The sequence below is a fragment of the Drosophila biarmipes genome, chromosome 2R (genome assembly GCF_025231255.1).
Source record: "Drosophila biarmipes strain raj3 chromosome 2R, RU_DBia_V1.1, whole genome shotgun sequence".
Classification (NCBI taxonomy): domain Eukaryota; kingdom Metazoa; phylum Arthropoda; class Insecta; order Diptera; family Drosophilidae; genus Drosophila; species Drosophila biarmipes.
Genome location: NC_066615.1, coordinates 8,337,339 through 8,357,948, shown reverse-complemented (window position 1 = coordinate 8,357,948; position 20,610 = coordinate 8,337,339). Strand labels below are relative to the sequence as shown.

Here is a 20,610-nt window from a genome sequence, read left to right as displayed (position 1 = left end):
AAGCAAACATTGATTAGTGGTGGTAAGAGAGTCAGAGAGCGGTGGCAAACTAAGAGCGGGTTCTAAGAGAACTTTAGGGTTGACAATTGACCAAAATTTCGCACATAAAATAAGAAAAATAATTATATTAAAGCAAGCCTTCCCAAATAGAGAATTCCCACTGTGAATTGTGTAGTTAAATTAAAAGCGTTTTGCCCAGTGCACTTTGCTCATAAAAATCATTGCATACTTTTTGGTGGTAAAGTAAAAACCAGACGATTATCAAGACCACTCGAAAATGTGTTATCTACTTTTAGGCTAAGATAGCAGCCTAAGCGTATTATGTGTATTTACGCAAGGATATTGATAAGGATTCTCATTGAGAGCCTTATCGGGCAAATATGTCCTATGCCTGCCTTACGAATAAACGGAAAAATAATAAAAAAAGCTTTAACTTATAAAATTGTTGAATTTTGAATAAAATTAAAAAAAATCGGATGTGTTGAATAATCTAATGGAAAGTAATTATAGCTTTGTTACAGCCCCAAAAGTGTTTTCTATTTTTAAATTAAATATTTATTGTCATTCGTTATAAAAAGTCTACTCTTGTGTAGACCCACTTAAGGTATGTTACTAATATAACCAGGTAAATAAGCGGTGGCATTTGAGCAAGGCATTTCTCTTTGATTGCGTTCTTTTCATAGTTTTGGTGATTTTTGGTAAATGATTCGCTGCATTTCGCTAGGTAGACGGTTGTCCTAGGGCTAAACTAAGGCGTTAATGGTAGATAATAAATAACTGGCCACTAAAACTAACTAGGCGTCTAATTAACTAACTAAAGTGCTATTTTCGGGCAGTATCACAGTGCAGAGGCTCGTCCTCTGGATGGCGGTTGATGGCGTTTTTGGGCGAGATCACAAACGGCTTTCGCCTCTGGGCATTTCGCATTCGTCGTTGGGTGCGTTTTCTCCGGCAGTGTATCACGCAGAAAATGAGGACTGAGGAGATTTAAATAAAATGCAAACATTTCAAATAGGTAAGTACCTAAGTAACCTCAGTAAAAACTCACTTAACAGCACAAAGCAAACGCCTCCGAAGCAGCCTGCGCCGAAGAGCCAAAGGCTGCGCGACTCGGCCAACTCCACAGTCGTCTGGCAAGTGGCGAAAGTCGGCGAGTGGATCGTCCGATTGTAGGGCAGTGGACATTCGCGGATGTCGAGCGCCTCTGAAAATGGAATTGCAAGTTGGTCATGTGCCAAAATTAGCAGCTGCTCCGGCGGCATCGCTCCTCCATCGCCGTCACTTACCCATGCAAACGGGCACGAACTGCGGACTGGCGCCGAGCATCATGAGATGGTTGGTGACCTGCTGGCAGTCGCACTTGCTGAGCTGCGACTTGGTCAGATCGATGACCCGCAGGTGACACAGGTTCGCCAGGCTGTCGATCTGGAAGTTCTGCAGGGGATTCATCGAGGCATTCAGCTGCCAGAGCTCTGGAAAGGATGGCATGGTGAAAAATAAAATAAGCTCGATTGTTAAAATTAAATATTTAATATTGTAATTTCAATATGGTTAAATATAATCCAATAACTTTAAAAAAATTCCCATTAGCAGACTGATAGATTTGCTTATAAAGTTTGAAAAACCGGTTTAAGGTCAAAAAAGCATTACACATGTAACCAGGAGATGCTGTATTCAAGTGTCTCGACTATCAGATACTTAGCGATATTGGCAATTAAAACAAAGTCCTATTCACACATTCACAAAATCTTTAAAAATGTTATAACTAGACAGGCTTGCGTTGCGCAAGAATCTCTAGAATCTACTTTCTAGTTTTTATAGTTTCCGAGATCTTAGCGCTCATACGGACGGACAGGCGGACGCTACTCTCAAGATAGTCCGGAATTAAACTTCCGATATTTTTATAGACTTCAACTCACTTGGCAGTATCCCCAGATCGGGCAGTTCCTGAAGTTCGCAGCCTGCCACATTCAGGTACTCCAAAGGGGCTCGGACCGGCTTCTCCAGCGCCTGGAGATTCAGGGATGTCAGCTCGTTGCTGTCTATGTAGAGGTTTCTCAGCCGCGGCAGCTGGAACAGCTCCAGCGGAATCGTTGTCAGTCCATTATTTGAAAGATCTATTTCCTGGGAACGTCGATTGGGGAATTAATTAGAGGCGCAGTCGCTGATTAATTGGATGTCGTTGTTACCTGGAGCGCGGTGAGTGGCTCAAAGGTTCCCACCTCCACCGATAAGATCATGTTATCGTAGAGCATCAGAAACTTAATGTCCGTGTACTTCTGAAACGAGCCACTTTTCAGCTTCCTGATGCGATTGTGCGATAGATCCAGAACCTGCAAAAATTGCCAGCGAATTGTCAGATCATTTAATGACAGTTCAGAGTTGTGAATGGGAAGGGTTCCCATAAACTACAAATGCATGTGTGTACGTAATGGATAAATTTATGTTTGTGGGCAACTTCTTTATTCTTTAATTAAGCTCAATTGAGGCCAACTGTGGCGAGGGGTCCGCTGACGACGTGATCGTCTGACCCCGCGATCGTTACTCACCTCCACCGAGGTCTTGAGGTTCTGGGGCACCTCCTTGAGGTCCAAGTCGTAGCAGCGGATGCGCAGTAGCTTCTCGATGCGGCCGTAGGTGCACTTGCGCTCTTCCTGCAGGATGAATCCGCCGGATCGCAGACTCCGGAGGCACACGATGAGCGTCAGCAGCTGCCAATGCAGTTCCATGCTCTGCCAAAGTAAAGGGTCACATTTTCATACAGAACATAGATCGTTCTAAGTGCTAACTTGTTTACTTTCTTGATTAAAGCTAGAACAATAAATTGAAGCCAGCAATAGACCATGGGCGCGTCAAAGCGTTTATTTTCGAATTAACAATTTACAAGATCATTGCCAATCGCTGGTGGTCTGGGTGGGTTTTAGGGGTGAATGGAGGGGTTCGGATCCCAAACTGAAAGCATTCAATCAAGCGAATCTCCCGCACCTTGCATGAAATTAACCCATGGCAGCACAATGCTCGAATTCGAAGCCTAGGTCAGCTGTTGGCCTGCGAATGAGCGATGCTCATGTTACGTATACGTAACACACAATCAGTGTCATTCCGGCTGCATTCAGGCACATCAACAAAAGATGATTCCGCATTGGGGCGGCGGAAACAGTTGTGGCCCTATAATAATAATAAAAGCAACTAGCCCGAAAATAACTGACTCACTGCCTCATAGATAGATCCGTGCTGGGAGAGTCTTGACAGCCAGTGCTCGGGGTCTGCTTCCTCGTACAGTATCTTATCGTTTCTGTGTGTATATCTTTTAATTCGACATCAAACAGCAGTGCGTTAGCTATAAATCATACAAATATTCCATTATAAGGCTTTTATGGCTCTTTCCAATGTGTCAGATTCACAAGCACTCTGTAATTTGCCAAAAAGATCGAGAAAATTGGAAAACAATAATCGATTATTGGCCAGAAATAGGAATGCTCCAACGTGATTTATACCTCCGCATAAGTACGTATATCTTGACATGATCTGGGCATGTAAGCCCACTGGGAATGCACATTTGGGAAATGGAAATGGCCAGAATCCATTGTGAATGTCTCTGTCACGCCCCATTGAAGGGCAATTAGAAAATTGCACGTTTCCCAACTTTGTATCAGCTGCCTTTGCGTGATTTTGCTTTGTGAAAAATGTGAAAATGGAAACCGAACCTCATGAGTAATATCTTGAGTATTGTAATTTTGCAATTGTGACATTCGGGCTAATTGCTGTCGCAGCTGAAGTTTTATTTGGCCCCACCGCACTACATTTCTCGGGAACTCGCATATATGTCAGCGAAAATAAACTGGAAGTTCTATTTGCCCAAACCTTAAACGCTTGCCAAAGAATGATGAACGACAACCGAGATATCCATCCATATTGGCAAATCACTCTGAGCCCGTCCAAGTGGCGCAATTAAGACGCATTGAGCCCCTTGTTGGCGATAAGATCTTGGCCTTTTACGAAGGAAACAAAAGAGTGCTAATCAATTATAAAGTTAGTAACAGTTCGTTGGTCATACTAGGCACCCAGAGCTCTGGAAAATAAACATGATTCATGGTCCCCATTTAGCCGCCATGATTCCCCATTTATTAACTTTTGTTATTTCCCTGCTGGCTGAAGTGTCTTGGCCTTTGACCAACAAATGTTGCGCTCCACTTGAGACGCATGTGCTCTCCAAAATGAAAACAGTCCTGCTCATAAGTTTGCTTTTCTGGGCAGAACTAGGCGCTCACTTTCGCCACCCAGTGTGCGCCACCTCTGTCATTAGAGCTGCCTGTCGAATCAGCGAAAAACGCAGCAGAAAATATCAAAAGAAATATTGAAGCTATTTCCACACTTTTGGGACTGACAGCAACCGCAACAATGGCTATAAATATATTTCATATATTTAAATTAAAATTAAGAGGAAGCCAAAACGGCGGCCAAAGCGAGACGGCACCATAAACAGTGGCGACCAACTGCAAACTTTTGGACCTGAAGATGTTTCACCCCTTTCCTGTCCTGAATTCATAGAAATTGGCGATAAAAAGGGCTAATGCCAGGCATCAAATGGAAGATCCACTCGGCTTCGGATATAAAAGTGATCCCGCCCCGCAAATCAAACGAGGAATCAGCCCCAGCCTTAGACATTGTTCTTTTGGAGGTGGATCGGTAGGGGTCAGAATTTATGTTTTCCACTTTGGCCGCATTTGTTCCCATATTTATTTATATATTAGGCCCAATCAGGCGGCAGACCAGACAAACAATGGGCCACGCGAATGGGGTGGCAGAAATGGGTTACGGATCGGAATGGAGCGGCCCAAGGCGGTACTGCCAGCACCCACCTCTCCGGACCCGGACTGCCGACCAACGCATTGCAGCCTGCCCGATATGATAAATATGACGACGAGGGATTATTTATCTGTTCGCGGGCCAAGCGATTATTGGGCTAACAAAACGCAACATAAAATCGAAAATCCCCCAAAAAATGGTTGCCATAAAAAACTCGAAATTAGTATCAAATATTTTAATAACATTCTAAACATTTGTGAATGGATTTATGTGCTCTTGTGATAGTTCCTGTCACCCATTGTGGGCGTCTCGGAAAATGCATATATTACCGGGAACCGTTCTGCTGCCTGGTAGACATATATCTTTCGTCCGAAAGTTCCTCCTCCCCACCGCCCCCCAGCAGGTGTGTGCGCTGGAGGGCCCCCAGATTTATTCACGTTTCTCGCGAGTACGATAGATTTATTTGTTTGGACACTTCTCTGATGAAGTGGTGAAACATCGCAGGGGACAACGTTTCCCTCTGAGGCGCCAGATCTCGGTCGCCTTCTTGGTTGCCCAGGAATGCCTTCAGGTAACAATCATATTTTCTTGAAAACGTCGGCTTATCAGAGTACGTCAAGTGCTCTTATCGCGGGTGTCCCCCTTTGCGCTGATAGGCTCTTTCCAAATTATAGCAGCGATGCAAGAACAAAAAAATTAATTGAAACGGCAATAACAACTGGCTTTTAAGGAATGGTGTGGCATAAAAAAGCGTTGTTCATTTATTTCAATTAAACACAATCAAGAAAATGTTTCCCCAGGGGAAATCAAAAGAATTCAGTCCAGGCTACAGTTACTACTCTACAATATCGGCATGCCAAACGATATCATATTAGCCTGTATATTTATTCAAAAACTTTGAATACCCAGGAACCTCTTTTGTAAATAAGCAACTTTAAACAAAAATATTTCTTTTAAGCTGATACTTTGTGTAGCTTTCTTTGCTGAGTTCCCTTCTCCCCTGAGGCTGTCGTTCCATTTTACAGAACACATGCTGCAGAGATTGGTGGCCCCTTGATAAGCAGGTGTTCCCTACCTGTTTTACGAGGGTTAATAACTGAGTAAACACCCGTACTTCTTCACTATAAAACGACTCTTTTCACATACACAAAGCAAGTATATAGTGCAGCTTTCATTTATCTGGAAGATATGTATGGCACACACAGAAGCCTCCAATTGACGTGGTGCTGCCTCCCCTAATTGAAATCAATTTAACTTGGATTCTATCGCATTATGCTGTCGTGGAGACTCTTTTGGCTGTGGAAACTCTCGTCTATATACGACGACAAGAACCAGAGACTGGGGCACATTTCAATGCTAAGTTTCCTGATTAGAAAATTCAATATAGCTTATATGGCAATCTGGTCGTAGTATTATGTGGTTCCACAACTGGTGATAACCCGCCAGACCCCAGTACTACGAGCGGAAAAAAAACCAAAACACACTCCCAAAATGATTTTCTATCTGCTTACCACTGGGAAATTCAAGTGTTCAGGTATAATCCCATTTAAAGTTGGAGGAGGTAATCCTTGTAAAATGGCAGGATCGTTATTTCACCACACACACTGCACCTTTTCCTCTATGCACTTTTTAGGAATTATTGCTTTCTATATACTTTTAAAGGCACTTTTGTATATATTTCTTCAAAATATTTTTAAATTATTAGGTTGAAGAACTATATTTCGTCGGAAAATAATAGTGCGACCGTTACGGAGCGAGTACGTTGGCCGGAACCGTTCAATTCAACCGCAGACATGGAATTGAAACGATCGGTTCGGTTTTGGGCCTTTCGGACTCCGACGCTACGATCGCCCGAGCACTCGCGCCGAAAACTCTGATAAAGCGGCGCACACTCACAGATGGCACTGCTGCACTGGGAAATTCGTAGGGAAAATTCGGGAGAGAGCACAAAGTAGCGCTCTCGGGGCTCGATGATAACAGCAATGGAAGCTGATACAGTCCGTCGCTGGAAATTGAATTGTTTTGGGGATTTTGACAGCCCGAATGTGGATATTTCTGATTTGGCCGGCTACTCATTCAATTAGCAAGCAAATGATAATCAAATTGATCGGGGGGCAGGAGGGTTTCCTAATGAAGCATCCACGCCAGCTGGAAATACAAGTGCACATGCGTATGAATGGTATCTCGAGCACCTAGGCGGTGAATGATACCATGATACCCAGAAAAGAGTGCTTAAACCACGTCGTAAATGTGGGCAGACGCTTTAATTCCTTCTTATCAGCAGGCCCGACTCCCTGACAAGCGGAGATCTCTTCGTGCGCGGACATGAGCCCTGTCCGGTCCTCACTTTTCCACATTGAGTTGAAGTTTACCCATAAATCCCCGAGTGACGAGCGCTAATTGCTACCTGGTACCAGGTCCGGAACTCCAGGTAGACGCCAGGTAATAGGGTAATAATACTCGCTCTGCAGGGCTTTACTTTTCATCGTGTTTATTGGTTCGATTTAATATTTTGTTTACAACATGAAAAAGAAATAGTAGAAAAATATGACATTGTGATTAAAGGTTTTAATACATAAACCCATATTCCATTAGTTTCCTTACGTTTCTTAGTCTTCGCTTTGCAATGTTTTTTTTTGTTTAGGTAATGAAAAGTAAAAACCAAAAACGTGAATAATAAGTGATTCTTCAGCTGGTTAATCGAGAAATGAAAGTACAAATTAGGTTATAAAGGGAAAATAAATAGTTCTTCTGGAGGTTCAATATTCTCTCCACTTCTCTTCAACTCGCCAACGTTCGTTGATGATGTAAAATTGTTTTACACAAGGTTGAGCAATTACATAATTCGTCCTTCGCCCGTACGGCTACTAACATAACTGGTTAGTGCCAATTTTAACTAGATTTCTTTTTTTGTTTGTTTTTCTCAATATTTTTCGTTTGTTTTTGTACATTTTCTAAATGTTTTTTCGTTTTTTTTGTTCGATTTTTTCGTTTTGTTGTGTTTTTGGTGATAACGTTCTCTGTATTGATTCAATTATTAAAATTAAAATTAGCTTTCATTATGGTTTTCCATGAAAAGTCAATGAAGCATCTTGGCTAATCGAAGTCGTGGGGTTTCCTCCCCCGTTTGAATAAGTTTAACTCGTTCAAGTAAATAGATAATACAACGCGTGTTTTAGCCAAACTAATCACAATCTCCTGCACGGAGTGTATATGAATTGCAATCCGACCGATCTGTCAGTTATTACGTGGTGATCACTGATTTTCCTGCAGCTTCTCGCTGATGTTCTTGCTCTGATAAAAGAGCCGCACGACATGGGTGCCAGCTCCCTTGGTGGCCAGAATCTCCACCTGGAATGTCTCGGAGAAGCGAGAGTCAATAAAGGTCTGAAGCAGGGCCACATCGCACTTGGCCATTGTGGACGCCTCCAGCTCGCAGTGCTTGCTGAATCGCTCCGGTTTTGCCAGCTCCTCCGGCAGCTGGCGGAACTGCTGGGTCACAGCATTGTTGCCGAAGTCAATGAAATGCACCTCGCACTTGCCCTCGTCCAAAACCTTGACAATCTGGGCGCGATAGAAGACCTCATCCTCAGGGAACTGGGCCACGCATAAAGCTCCCTCTTTGAGGTCGCCAAAGACGGGCAACTCCTGCTCTGCATCCAGGAGCTTATCAGTCATAATCTCTAGCGCTGGCACATCGCTCTCCATCTGCACGTAGAAGGATCGGGGATCATCGTACTGCACCACAACGCAGTTGTGTAGCTCGGCTTCCACCGGTTTTTGCACCCCGGCCACTGTACTGGCCAGCTCCTGGGCAAAGTCCTTGTAGTTGATACGCAGCTGAGCAGACAGTGGTTTCGTTTCATCCTCGTTAGGTTGGGTGGTTATTTGGTAAACTTCCCCAAAGTGCTGTTCTAGCAAGGCGGCAAAGGCCTCCTCTAGCTTTTCATCGGACACATCCTTCGGAATCTCACTCAATTGGCAGTGCAGAGCCAGCGGAGGAATTATGTCTATCTCCTGGGGCAACTTCCAGATCTCCGAAACGGTCAGAGTGTTTCCGTAATCCAACAAAAAGGCTTCAAAGCCCTTGTGCTCTTGCAACACAGACTTGATACTGCAGCGGTAGAAACAGGCATCCTCCTGGGAGTAGCAAACGCCATTCGAGCCCTTGCTAGGTGTGTCCAATATCTTCAATTGCTCATTCTTCACAGACTGCAGTGTCTTAACGATGAATTCCAAATCAGCGGAATTGTGCTTCAGATGCACATAGAAACTCTTCGGAGAGCTGCCGTGTGTGATGACACATTCCGAATTTTCGTTCCTCTTTTGGATCAGTTTTAACTCCGCTTCAATGAGCTTCTGAAGCTGATCATAGATGTTCAGGCTCTTTATCTTCTTATCCTTAGTCGTCAGTTTGACCACTGGCGGACTGGCTGACTTGTCTACAAACTCCACTGCCACAACACCATTGCAGCTGTCCAGCAGCGCGTCGAGTGTTGAAATGGCCAGGGCCTTATTTTTCTCAAACAGAGGGCAGGGTTCCATGCTGCAGATCTCAGCCACAGGCTTGATAAGCGCAAACTCCTGGGGCATGTCGTACAGCTTATCCACCACCGTCGAATTACCATAGTCAACCAAAATTACTTTGTATCGATCATCTTCGAGCACTTCCAGAATTCTTGAGCGATAAAACTCCATGTCGTCGGGAAATTGAGTAACGCATAGCTCGTCAACCGAACCCTTTTCTGTTTTGGGCTGCAACTTGGTTCCATTTAGTTTCTCGCAAATAATATCCATCAACGAATCTTTCTCGCTGAACTGCAGGTACATATGGGAGGTACTCTCCACGTGTGTGATTATGGCCTTAGTGGTGACAGCTAGCGACTCCTTGCTGGCTTCTTTTGGTTCCTTTCGCTGGCACAAGGGCAGCAGTCGCTCGATGATGCTCTCTCCATCCAAGAGGAGATCAATGGTGACAAGATCCTGGCCTGGCTTCAGAAGCTGTGTGGTAAACACCAGCTCACCCTCGCCAGTCAGCTCGGCAAATTTAGCCTCCGCCTCTGGGCTCCAAGAAGTGTAGTCCTCTGGCAACTGCAGCGAACATTTCTTGGATAAACTAGGCACAGCAGCAATTTCCTCGGAGAGCTGCAGACATTTGGACGTGATGGAGGTGTTACCGTAGTCAATGAAGAGCACTTCGTACCGGGAGTCTGGCAACTGCTTTAGCAACTGGGCTCGGTACCACAGCTCGTCGTCTTCAAACAGAGCAGCCACAATGCAACCCTTTTCGAACCGCTCCAGGGGCTTAAGTTTCTCCTCGTCGCGCAAATACATCTCAATCAGTTCCAGCGCTTTCGAGTCTCGTTCAAGCTGAATAAAGAAGTCCGAAATTCCGTTCACATGCGAAATGTAACAGCTGCATCCACTGGAGACGTATTCCAGGGGTTTAGCAAAGCCATCGGCAATCAACTTTTTAGCCACATCTTCGCCCTCGATGTACACATTAACGTAGCTGGTCGTATATTGATCACCTTTGGTAAGGTAATCAAAGTGCAGGAACTTCGTATATGATTCGTTGAAAATGCCGTTCGCTGCATCCACCCAATCCGCAGTGCCCTTGGGACAAATGGGGAGCGCGCATGGCAAGCAGAAGGGCTCGACGTGCGACCACATGCTTTCCTTGATGTCAGTGGTGTCCGACACGCAGTCCGTGTTGCCGAAATCGATGAACAGTAGTACCATAAGTTCGGCATCGATGATTTTGGCGCGATACCAGCATTTGTCCACCGAATAGAGAGAAACGCAGTCGGCACCGTTCACCACGTTCATCAACTGAGGCAGGGAAGGAGACACAATCTGGAGGTTTTCCTGCAGCTGGTGTAGTTTTTCAAGCTGATCGATCGGGTGAACAAAGAAATGTGCTGGATTGTCGCAATGGCTAAGCACGAAGCTGTCCAAGTGTTTGTAGGGATCTTCCTTTGGAGGAGTTGGCTTCTCTGCCTCTGGCACAGGCTCTTCGACGACTGGGTTCGGTTCAGGCTCTATAGCCACGGGAACTGGAGTGGCTGGTTTTGGCACAGGTTCTGGTTCCGCAGGAACCGGCGTAGGAGCTTTCAATGGAACTGGGGACGGAGCAGGAGAAGGAGCCGGCTCTGCTGGCTTAGTCTTCTTCGGCTCCCGATCCTTGTCATTGTGTTGTTTCTTCTTAGGCGAGGCATTTGCCGAACTCGACTTGCTGTTGCTGCCAGCTTCCCTGCGTCCCTTATCTTCCTCGTCGTCCTGGGTTAAGTCCACTGTTTCAATGTACTCGTAGGTGCGCGACTTTCCTTTCTCCATTTGCTTGCGCATGTAATCCAGATCATGGCCGGGAATTAGTTTCTCGGCCTTTAGCAGGTCTATCACACTCTGATTGTTCTCCAACATGATGTCGGCAATGAGGTGATTACGACGCACCTCAATCGATTTCACGGTGACCACTTTTTCTTCAAGAATCTCTGATAGACGAGCCTGTAGTTTTGCTTCGTTACTGGGGCGACCAAGCGGCAAATTGATCTCCACTGCAAAGCCGCTGGCATTCTCATAAAACTTATCGTCCAATGCCTTGATGTCGTCACGCTTTATTTCCTCCGTATTGCCGTAATCGACGTAAAATACCTCGGGGCGCGCTGCATTTGAATCCTTTCCAGAAATTCTGGCTCTGTACCAGTTGCCATCAGAACTGCGAACTGCACAGATCTGGCCCGCTTCGTATTTCTTTAGCGAGTCACCTGAAGGAGAAGACGTGAATTTTATGACCTACATGTTATATGGAATATTTACCCTTGGCCTCATAGTGCTCAAACATAGAATCCAAAAGATTCTGCATGACCTTTACAATTGCCTGGGGTTGGACGTAAACTCGATAGGGCTTGGATGTGTACACCACGAGTGCTTGGAATGAGCTCAGCACTACGGGATAGGGGCAGATGAATGACTTGCGATCCTCCTTGAACAACGGCATTACAGGTCTCAGATGCAGACTTGAAAGGGATAAAGAAATTATTTTAATTTGGTTTTGATGATATACAAAATCAAATAATCTTACGGAAAATTAAAATGAATATTAATAATTTATATTTTATTCCAATAGGAGATTTTCTGAGACAGAGCCACTTACATGTTGTTTTCGCACACATTCTTGACATTCAAGGCAAACGATTTTCCCTCGTAGAATTCCTTGAATCGCCTGGCTAAATCGGGATTGGATTTAACAAATTTTGCGTCATCGTAGCTGCACAGGAAGTTCACATTGTTGCAGTAATCAAGCTGAACCTTAAAGCTCGTCATGTCCCTAATAGTAGTGAACTTGCCTCTAATCTGCTGACCAGCCAGAAGGTTTACGCGAATCTCTGCAAGTAATAACGATAATTATTGACAGTTGTCAATTTCGATTTCAGTAAACGATTTGATCCTGTAAATAATGGCAGCAGGAAGTTGTCTTACCGGGCGCCACCTCAGTTAGGAATTCAGCTTTGATCAGGGTGTCTCGCAGCGATGCTCCATTTACAAACATGTTGACTGTGTAAGAGCAACTACTGGTGTTATGTGAGCTTTGGTTGCTCTTTTCCTTGGACAGAAACTCGCATTCTACTTTGGCATTGACTGGAACGAATTTCTCCATGCGGTCCACAATGTACAGGGGATCATAGTTGGTTACCACACTATGGAAGCTGCAGCGATGGGCCATGCAGGGTGCCTCCGCGAAGCGCTGCTCCAGCTGCCAAACGTCCTCCGAAGTGACTGTAATCATGCTGCCTGTGTCCACACAAAAGACGCGGTACTTGCGCATCATGTGGTTGCAGGCGGTCACTGTAGCTCGCAGTATGGCGTTGTCTTTTCGCTGGCGCACCACCACAGTGGATCCGACCTTCAGCTGAAGCGGCTGATGTGGCTTCTGGCGGTAGAATTGTCTCATGTCGCGCAGCACATTATCGTACTTTGCGGAGGCCGACTTGGGCACCACGTAGAATTGGAAGGGCGAGACCCACCAGGACAGACTAGCCACCTCTTTGCCAGGAGTTTTCAACTCCTGCAGCACAAACGGCTTGTCCAGAGAAACATACTTCTCTGGCTTGGTGGATGCCACTGACTCGGTGGTGGAAGAGGCAGCATCGCTCTCTACTCCGCTGGAACGCTTCGAGCTGGGGGTTCCGTCTAAAGTGGACTTTTGGCGCTGCGGTTTTTGGGCATAGCCCTGTGGAGCATTCTGGGAGCGCTGGTTCCGCTGCTGGGCGTCTTGATTCTTCCGTGGGGACTCGTTGTTGTTGAAGCGTCTGGAATGGTTGATTATTGGTTATCGATTCTCAAGGTAAAATTACTAAATGTCTTAGGTTACTCACGCAATTTTGTTCGCTTCTTGTTTACCATTATGCCGTGGTGACTGAATCGGTGTGCGACCGTTCTGTTGTCTGTTACCCTTGCGTGGCGAACTCATGCCACTGGTGTAGCTGCTGATGCTCTGCGTCTCAAAGCTAGAGTCCAAATGGCGATCAAACCGCTGACTTTGCTGCTGCTGCTGACGCTTGCTGTCCTTAGAGCCCGCCGACGTGGAGCTGCGCTTATCCCAGTCTGGGGAGATTTTGCTTCCACCTACTGCCCTCACCGGCTGCGGAATCTCAACCACTAGTGGCTGCTGCACCTGCTCTCTCTTCTGTTGCTGCTGCTTTTCCTGCAACTGTAAACGATCCTCGCTCTCCACAATGCTGGTAGAGTTGAGAATGAGGCTCTTATCCAGCTCAGAAGAAACCACAGACTCAGCACGCGTGTTGTTGGCATTGAACTGGCCCTTCTCCAGAGACAGATACTGCTCGAAGGGCATGGAAAGCTTAAAGAGCTTCTTCATCACATTCAAATTCTTGGCCAACAGGTTGACCACATTCAGACCATCAGGTTCTATGCGAAAGATACGCACACTGAATGTTCGACGTTGGATATTTGATTCCTCGGCCAACATCTCGAACTGGTCGGTAATCTTGTTCTCGCTCAGTTCACTGTTTTCAAAGCCCTTTAGGCAGCACTTGATTGCCTGGCGCGGCATCTGCAAATGCTTCTCGGCTATATGGCCGATAAGGTGGCGTTTCACATTCTGTTCGTAGCCAAAATCTACGTGCCGCACAATTACAGAGTCATCAACGCGCAGGATCTCCGCACGGTACCATTCCTGATCGCATTTTACAATGCAAGGTGCGCCCAGGATCAACTGATCGGGAACCTTCTGGTTTGCATTGTAATAGGAGAACATCTCGTCCATGAGCTCCTCAAACTTTGCGATGTTGGCCACTTTCTGTACATAGAAGTTGCTGGGCGAATCAATGAAGCGGATCTCCACGGCGTCGTCATTCTGCAGTTGCTCAGCCTTTGCGTAGGATTGACGTGAGTTCTTTAGTTGTCTGAGTAGCTCCAGCATATTGGTACCCTGAAATAGATATAGTAAATGGGGTTAGTCTATTTTGTACTTGGTTGACTGCTTATATTTACTTACGTTCTGGTTGAGGTGGCAGGTCTGCATGGAGCCGACGCTCTCCGGCGCCTGGACAGTGAGTTCAAAGTTTCTGTATATGGCCGACTTCTTGAAAATCCTTTTCATACTCTCATCAATGGGCTCAAGCTCCTTGGTTCCGGCCAACGCAAAGCGGAAGGCGAAGGGCTTGATCTCCAACATTTCTGGGGGTATTTGGAAGAGATCGCTGGACGGCAGCAGCTCCGAGTTACCATAGTCCACGTAGACGACGCGGAAACGTTGAGCGTAGACGGCGCTCACCAAGGCCCGATATAAGTGGCCGTCTTCGGAGAAGCGCGCCACACAAGCAGTTCCAAGTTCAGGAGCTTGGTTGAGCGGTTTCAGCTTCGTTCGCTCAATCTGGCCCATCATCGCGCTCAGATCATTTCCACTGCTCTTCAGGTGCACCCAAAACAAATACGGACCGTTCTCCACATAACTAATATCCACGTCGTACGTGAGGCCCACCGTCAAGCTCGTGGTTCTAAAGGCCGGAACGGTGCGTTGCTGGGCCCGTTGAGCCAACGACGGTGTTGGTGGCGGGGTGAAGCGTGCGGGAGCATAACTGAGCGGGACGTAATTGGCCGGTTGGTTGTAGGGCTGAATGGGCACATTTGGAGGGACCGGCGTCATGGCCGGCATCGGTTTGTTCATCCGAACATTGTAGTAGGTGTAAAGCGATCGGGGATGCGCCTTGGGCACATAGGGTTGAGCAGCCGGCTCTGCGGTCTGGTAATTGGCACGATTATAAGGATTGGCCGGCACATAGGCCGGTTTCTGAGTATTTGCCAGGCCTTGCAATGGCACCTGTACATTAGTCTGTAAATTGAAATGTTTATTAAGCCGTGAATTTCGCGGAATTGTATCATTCTTACCACATTGGCCAGAGGCAGCTGTTTGGGCGTATAGTCTGGTGCATCGACATTTAACGGCCTTGGCGGCGTCACCTGGATCGAGCGCTGTGCATCCAGGCGAGCGGCCAGGGATCGACGCGAGGCCAGCTGGTCACGGGCAATGTCCGTGGGCGTCTTTGAGCTGTGTATGCTATTGTTGTTGTGTTCGGCGACCGGCGTCTGTGAAGCATCCTTCCACAGCTTCTTGCAGTGGTCCATCATGAGCTGCCTGCTCATCGGGGCTCCGATTTGCTTCTGTTGCACCAGGAACTCGCTGAGCTCGAAGTCCTTCCAGCGCAGGCTTGCGAACTTTTGGTCACAGATCTGTGTGGGATCGATGGCGATTTGAACGGTCTGGTTGACTATCAGCTGGTTAACCACCGCCAGATCGGCCTTGTCCCAGTCGGCGCAGATGCCCTGCACAATGTACTGGGAGCAGAGCAGGGGAATGTTCTGCAGCAGCTTGGGCTGCTTGGGGAACATCAACTGGGAAGAATAAAAGGGTTAGACCTGGAATCCGGACAAGGAGCAACTCCACTCACATCATGACAATTCACAGTGCGCTTGAAGCCAAAGTCCAGAAACTCAATCTCCGTGCGCATCTGCTGACCCTCCAGCTCGGCGCTGGCCACCCGAGTCCGCATGTACTCCACATCGCCCGGAGCCGGGCCGTTGGTCCTCTTGAAGATGCAAAATGTGCCGGGCGTGAGGAGGGCCTGTTGGCGCTCCACCGACCAGCTGGGCTCGATGGCGAAGCATGTGGGCAGCACCTGCTCGATGCGCCTGCTGACCAGGAAGGCGGCGTCCCGGTTCACCTGGCCGTAGACCTTCAGGTAGGGCCCCACGTGATCCACATGCGTGATGTACAGGTCCACCTTGGATGGGCCCGCGCTGGGCGGCTGTCCATTCATGTTTGGGTGTTGTTATTCGCTGGAAGGAGGAGGAATTCGGTTGAATGCGTGCGGTTGCCAATTGGAAAATTCAGGAATGAAATTCCAGGGACACCGTGCCACACACACACAGCTGCAGTTCGCAGGAACCGTTACTTTGGGCCGGCGCAATTCGGCAGCCCTGGACTGGAATGCACCTGTGGGTGTGTGTTTGTGCGCGAAAGTGTGCGATTTTTTATGGCACGAAAATAAGAACAACAAAAAGTACTCACGTCTTGTCGTCGTCGTTGTCCAGAATAAAAGCGACACTCTGAAAAACGCCCTGCCCCTCGCCAGGTGCTCCGTCTCTTTCCCTCGTGCCCCTGTTATTTAATTCTATTTGCTGCCTGGCTTACGGAATTCGATTGGACGGCGTTGTGCGGGGCGAAAAAGTGGCACACTTCTCTGCGGCTGGGCTTGGGGACCCTTTTCTGGTCTCTTTTCGTGGAAGAAAGTCGTGCGAGTGATTAGAAATCGCGATGCACACAGACACGTCTGTGCAGGTGCAGCGATTTGGTTTCTATTTGGGGCTTTCAGTCTTTTGAATTTCTCCGGGGGCTCGCTCGGCGTGGCCACCCGTGCTAATGGTGATTCGGAGTAGTGTGGCGGATCGGAGGAAGCATTTAATCAGCGCGAAAATGAATTAAATCGAAAAGTATCACTGGCAACCCAACTTTTCCACAAGACAACGAAACGACGACCAGTGTTGGAAATAGTGATGGAGAGAACATACTCATCGATATTTTTAAAATATCGACCATCGATATTGGCGCCCTCTGTCGTTTTTATTTCAAGTAAACTTTCTTTGACCCAAAAGTGATAAATAATTTAATTTTTAATAACAAAAACTTATCAGTTTTTCTTGAAAAAGCGGAATAATTTAAGTTATTTCCCCAGAAAATAAAAATTTCTTGAAATATATTTTAAATTTGTTTTGCACGACAAAGCACCACCTGAAATCGAAAAAGAAGTGCATTTTTCACACCGAAAAATAAAACAGTTCACACTACTGAGCAACAGAATAACGCCTGAAAATCGCAACTGCAACTTTGGGTTCCACACTAAAATAGGTAGTTTTGCGAAAAAAAAAAATTGGTGTTTCTTTTAATGTTCCGATTTCGTCCTCTGTTGCTCAGCTGCTTCATACGAACTAAATTTTCATGGTAACTCTGTACATTTTTAGTTATACCAGTAGTAAACATTCAGTTTACAATTAAATTAGGAAGCGTATTCTTCATTTATATTAATAATATTATAATACAAAATGTTAAATATTTTTGTGTCTGAAATATTTCGCTAGGTACAGCTGTTCCAAAATTCAGAAAGCGTCATTCAAGAACGTTCTCTTACTTTTTTTAATTTTTTGGTAACTCCCAAAAAGAGCAAAAATAAATTAAAAACGATCATTTGTTTATTAAAACTTAAAAAAGTTCCGTTTTAAGACTGGTGGGCTTAGGTAATCTTTAACGGCAGCAAAGCGGGTTATGCTGGGAATCACAAGTTTTAAATAAAGTTAAGTTGTCAATATCTTGCCTACAGAGGCACATTTAATTGTAAAGCCCATGCCAACACTATGACATTACAACTATCAGCCCTATGGTATTTTGACTTTGGTGCATCTAATACCCTTGGACTGCAGCTTCCGCATTATGTCCAGGGTGGCTTGATTTTTGGTTGGATTAAGTTCGTTTGGCGGAGTGGCATTCAGACGCGTACTTCCCCGTTTCACCTCCACGCCACAGGCTCTTAGTTTGTTGAGGATCTTCTGTGTGCCATCCACGGGTGGTTTCTGCGAGAAAGGTGTTATGTTGGTTGTTGTGGCAGGAACAGGCTCAGGTGTCATCGGAGGAGCAGGTTTTTGGAAAGTCCTGGGAGGAGGTTTTTGCGATTTAGCTTGAGGAGTTCCTGGAGATGTGATGTGAGGTGTCGTTAGAGGAGGTTTTTGAGATGTCGTTTGAGGAGGTTTTTGAGATGACGCTGCAGGAGGTAACTGTGACGGCCTATCAGCTGATAAACGAGATCTATTGGGAGCAGCTGGCAAGCCCTGCAGACGTTTCAGATCCTCCATCACATTGGGCACCAGGATAGTGTCCTTTTTCGCCTTTGCTGTGGGCGGCTGGGAAGTAGGCAGGCTGGTTCGAGACCTTCGCTGTTGCTGGGCGGTAAGAATGGGGCGGCGAGGAGTGCTTTGGCAACGCTGACGCTTTGCAGACGACGCTTCCTGCTCCGGCGGATCCTCGGTCAGCTCAACCAAGTACTCCTTCACAATGTTTTCCTTGGATTTGGTTTTGGAGAGGGATTGTACTGTGGGCTTGGAGTCGGTGTACCAGCGAGGATCTTCCAGCTCCGCCTCCCAGTCGATGGCACTGTCGCTCGCGTTCTTCACCGCCTCAAGATCGTAGATGTGGAGCTGCAAGAAGTTGGGGTTATTATCATGATTTCTAGGAATTTATATATGTAGAAAACCTGGCTACAAAAAGGGGTTAAAGCCAAGCTCTTGTTATGGATTCTCACCTCCTGACGGCCATTCACCAGCCTCGTTTCCCGCTTGGCGTCATCATAGGTGTAGGATACCGGATCCGTTGGGGTTACTATGTGTTTCAGTCCCGAACAGTCGGTTAGATGGCTGTAGAACGCTTGGAACGTTATAAAATGGCGTTCGCAGCTGCGGCAGAGTGTCAGCAGCCGCCTATGCTCGTCGTACAAGACTTCCGCCAAGCGAACTGCCTTCAGCGACTTTGTTTTACGCGTTCCATTCATTTCTTTCGCCAAATTCGCGCCGAGCGGGGAAAATACTATTGCAAATTGCAAAACAAAAATTTGTTTCGTACAGTGTGGCCAGGTGGTGTAGCATCAGAGATTCCAAACATTTTTCGTTGTTAAAAAGTGTATGTTACAAATAGCATGCATCCACTGCCCTTTTAGAGCCCGCTACCATAATGGAAGCGTCGCGTTAATTTCCAGATGAGGCTGTTGGTAAGGGGCTGTATTTTACAACATTATTAACCAGATATGTTAAACTTTATAAAGCTGATTGAAATATACTTGAAGTGGAAAGAATAAAAAAATATATGTATGTCTGGCTTAATATTCTGTTTTCCCTTACCTTTTTGGCTTTTCATCTATTTGGAAAACAGTAAAAAAGTCTAATTTTTGACATTCTTAAACAATATAAATAAATGTTTTTAATAACTCTGCGTACTCTTTATAACAAACCAGATATGTTAAATTTTTGGAGAGACTTATAAAGCTGATTGAAATACACTTGAAGTGGAAATACATAATACATAATACATAAATGATACAACAAAAAAGAAAATTCTGCGTGTTCCTTACCATTGTGGGTTTTCATCTATTTGGAGAACAGTAAAAAGTGTAGTTTTTGACATTCTTACACCATATAAATAAATGTGTTTAACAACTCGTATTTGCATACTCTATATAACTAAGGAAGGGGTGAACAAGGGACAACCATACACAGATTAGAGGATTGCAAAAATGTTTTACAAGGGAAATGCGTCTGCGTAACACATATGAACCGCGATAAATACTAAAAATACCGGTTTTAGACAAAGAACGAGCAATGAAAAGTTTCTTTTTATTTTGAAAACATGTGCAAAGCAAAATACTAAAATTAAAAGTTTTTAAGAAAATAACAATATTATCTGGAATGGGCACATATTAAGCATAACTTAAAGTTGATTGGCATTGAAATTTAATACTTAAAATATTTTTCCTGCAGCATCTATAATAAATTTTATTCGTTTAAAAGTAATATAAAAATTGTTTAAAGGAACAAATATATCATAATAGCACCTACAAAATATATCTTTTTATTTTGGCTTTTTACTATAATACTGTTTATCTTTTATTTATTTGGTATTCTGTTGTATATTTCATTTGTTAAACTACTTTAAGACATTTTTTGTTCCTGGCTCTGCATGGATGCTCTTTTTTCATTTGCTGTTCTTAATATTGAGCTTAATGTGAGCTTTTTTAAGATATGTTTTATTTCTTTTGTTGCCTTTGATTAACGCCCATGCAATTGAAATTAAATCGCTTGCAAATGATTCGCATGCCAGCTAAAAAATTGGCTATCCGAAAAATGACAACGTTTATGCAGCCAGGGGCTGTGCCATTTGTAAACGTGGTTTTTTTTTCGGCCGATGTGGAGCCATATGGACGGAACATTGTCTGATTCTGACTCCAACTCAGATGTCTGTCCAGTGGGCGGGAAAATGTGGGGGACCCCTTTATTTTTGCGTGTTCCCCAGCTCTAGTACATTATAATTTTTTTGCAATGCTCTGTAAAAGGACGACCTAAAACACAGTCCGAGTGTCGAGTCACGTGCGGCATAATCAGCTGCCACGAGGAAGGTGAGTATCGCTGGCGGATTCTTGATTCCCTTTCAACCCTTCAACTTTCCAGCCTTTTCTGTTA

General features: G+C 45.4%; 3 protein-coding genes across 3 annotated transcripts; all 3 read right to left on the bottom strand.

Annotated features, from left to right (window-relative positions):
• Positions 1–538: 538 nt before the first annotated feature.
• LOC108026536 (leucine-rich repeat-containing protein 4B) lies at positions 539–6,630 on the bottom strand. The gene is made up of 7 exons (XM_017097483.3): positions 6,321–6,630; positions 2,550–2,732; positions 2,190–2,333; positions 1,920–2,124; positions 1,287–1,472; positions 1,049–1,204; positions 539–977 (listed from the first exon to the last, which is right to left on the bottom strand). The coding sequence occupies exons 2-7, from the start codon at positions 2,727–2,729 to the stop codon at positions 823–825; spliced, it is 1,026 nt and encodes a 341-aa protein (XP_016952972.1). The 5' UTR covers positions 2,730–2,732; positions 6,321–6,630; the 3' UTR covers positions 539–822.
• Positions 6,631–7,283: 653 nt separating this feature from the next.
• LOC108026694 (maternal protein tudor) lies at positions 7,284–16,879 on the bottom strand. Its single transcript, XM_017097782.2, has 9 exons — positions 16,403–16,879; positions 15,783–16,170; positions 15,223–15,726; positions 14,330–15,166; positions 13,188–14,263; positions 12,292–13,121; positions 11,966–12,197; positions 11,629–11,828; positions 7,284–11,576 (listed from the first exon to the last, which is right to left on the bottom strand). Exons 2-9 carry the CDS (start codon positions 16,149–16,151, stop codon positions 8,065–8,067), a joined length of 7,560 nt encoding a protein of 2,519 aa, XP_016953271.1. The 5' UTR covers positions 16,152–16,170; positions 16,403–16,879; the 3' UTR covers positions 7,284–8,064.
• A 683-nt stretch (positions 16,880–17,562) lies between these two features.
• LOC108026534 (proteoglycan 4) lies at positions 17,563–19,031 on the bottom strand. The gene is made up of 2 exons (XM_017097481.3): positions 18,684–19,031; positions 17,563–18,579 (listed from the first exon to the last, which is right to left on the bottom strand). Exons 1-2 carry the CDS (start codon positions 18,927–18,929, stop codon positions 17,764–17,766), a joined length of 1,062 nt encoding a protein of 353 aa, XP_016952970.1. The 5' UTR covers positions 18,930–19,031; the 3' UTR covers positions 17,563–17,763.
• Between the last annotated feature and the right edge of the window lie 1,579 nt (positions 19,032–20,610).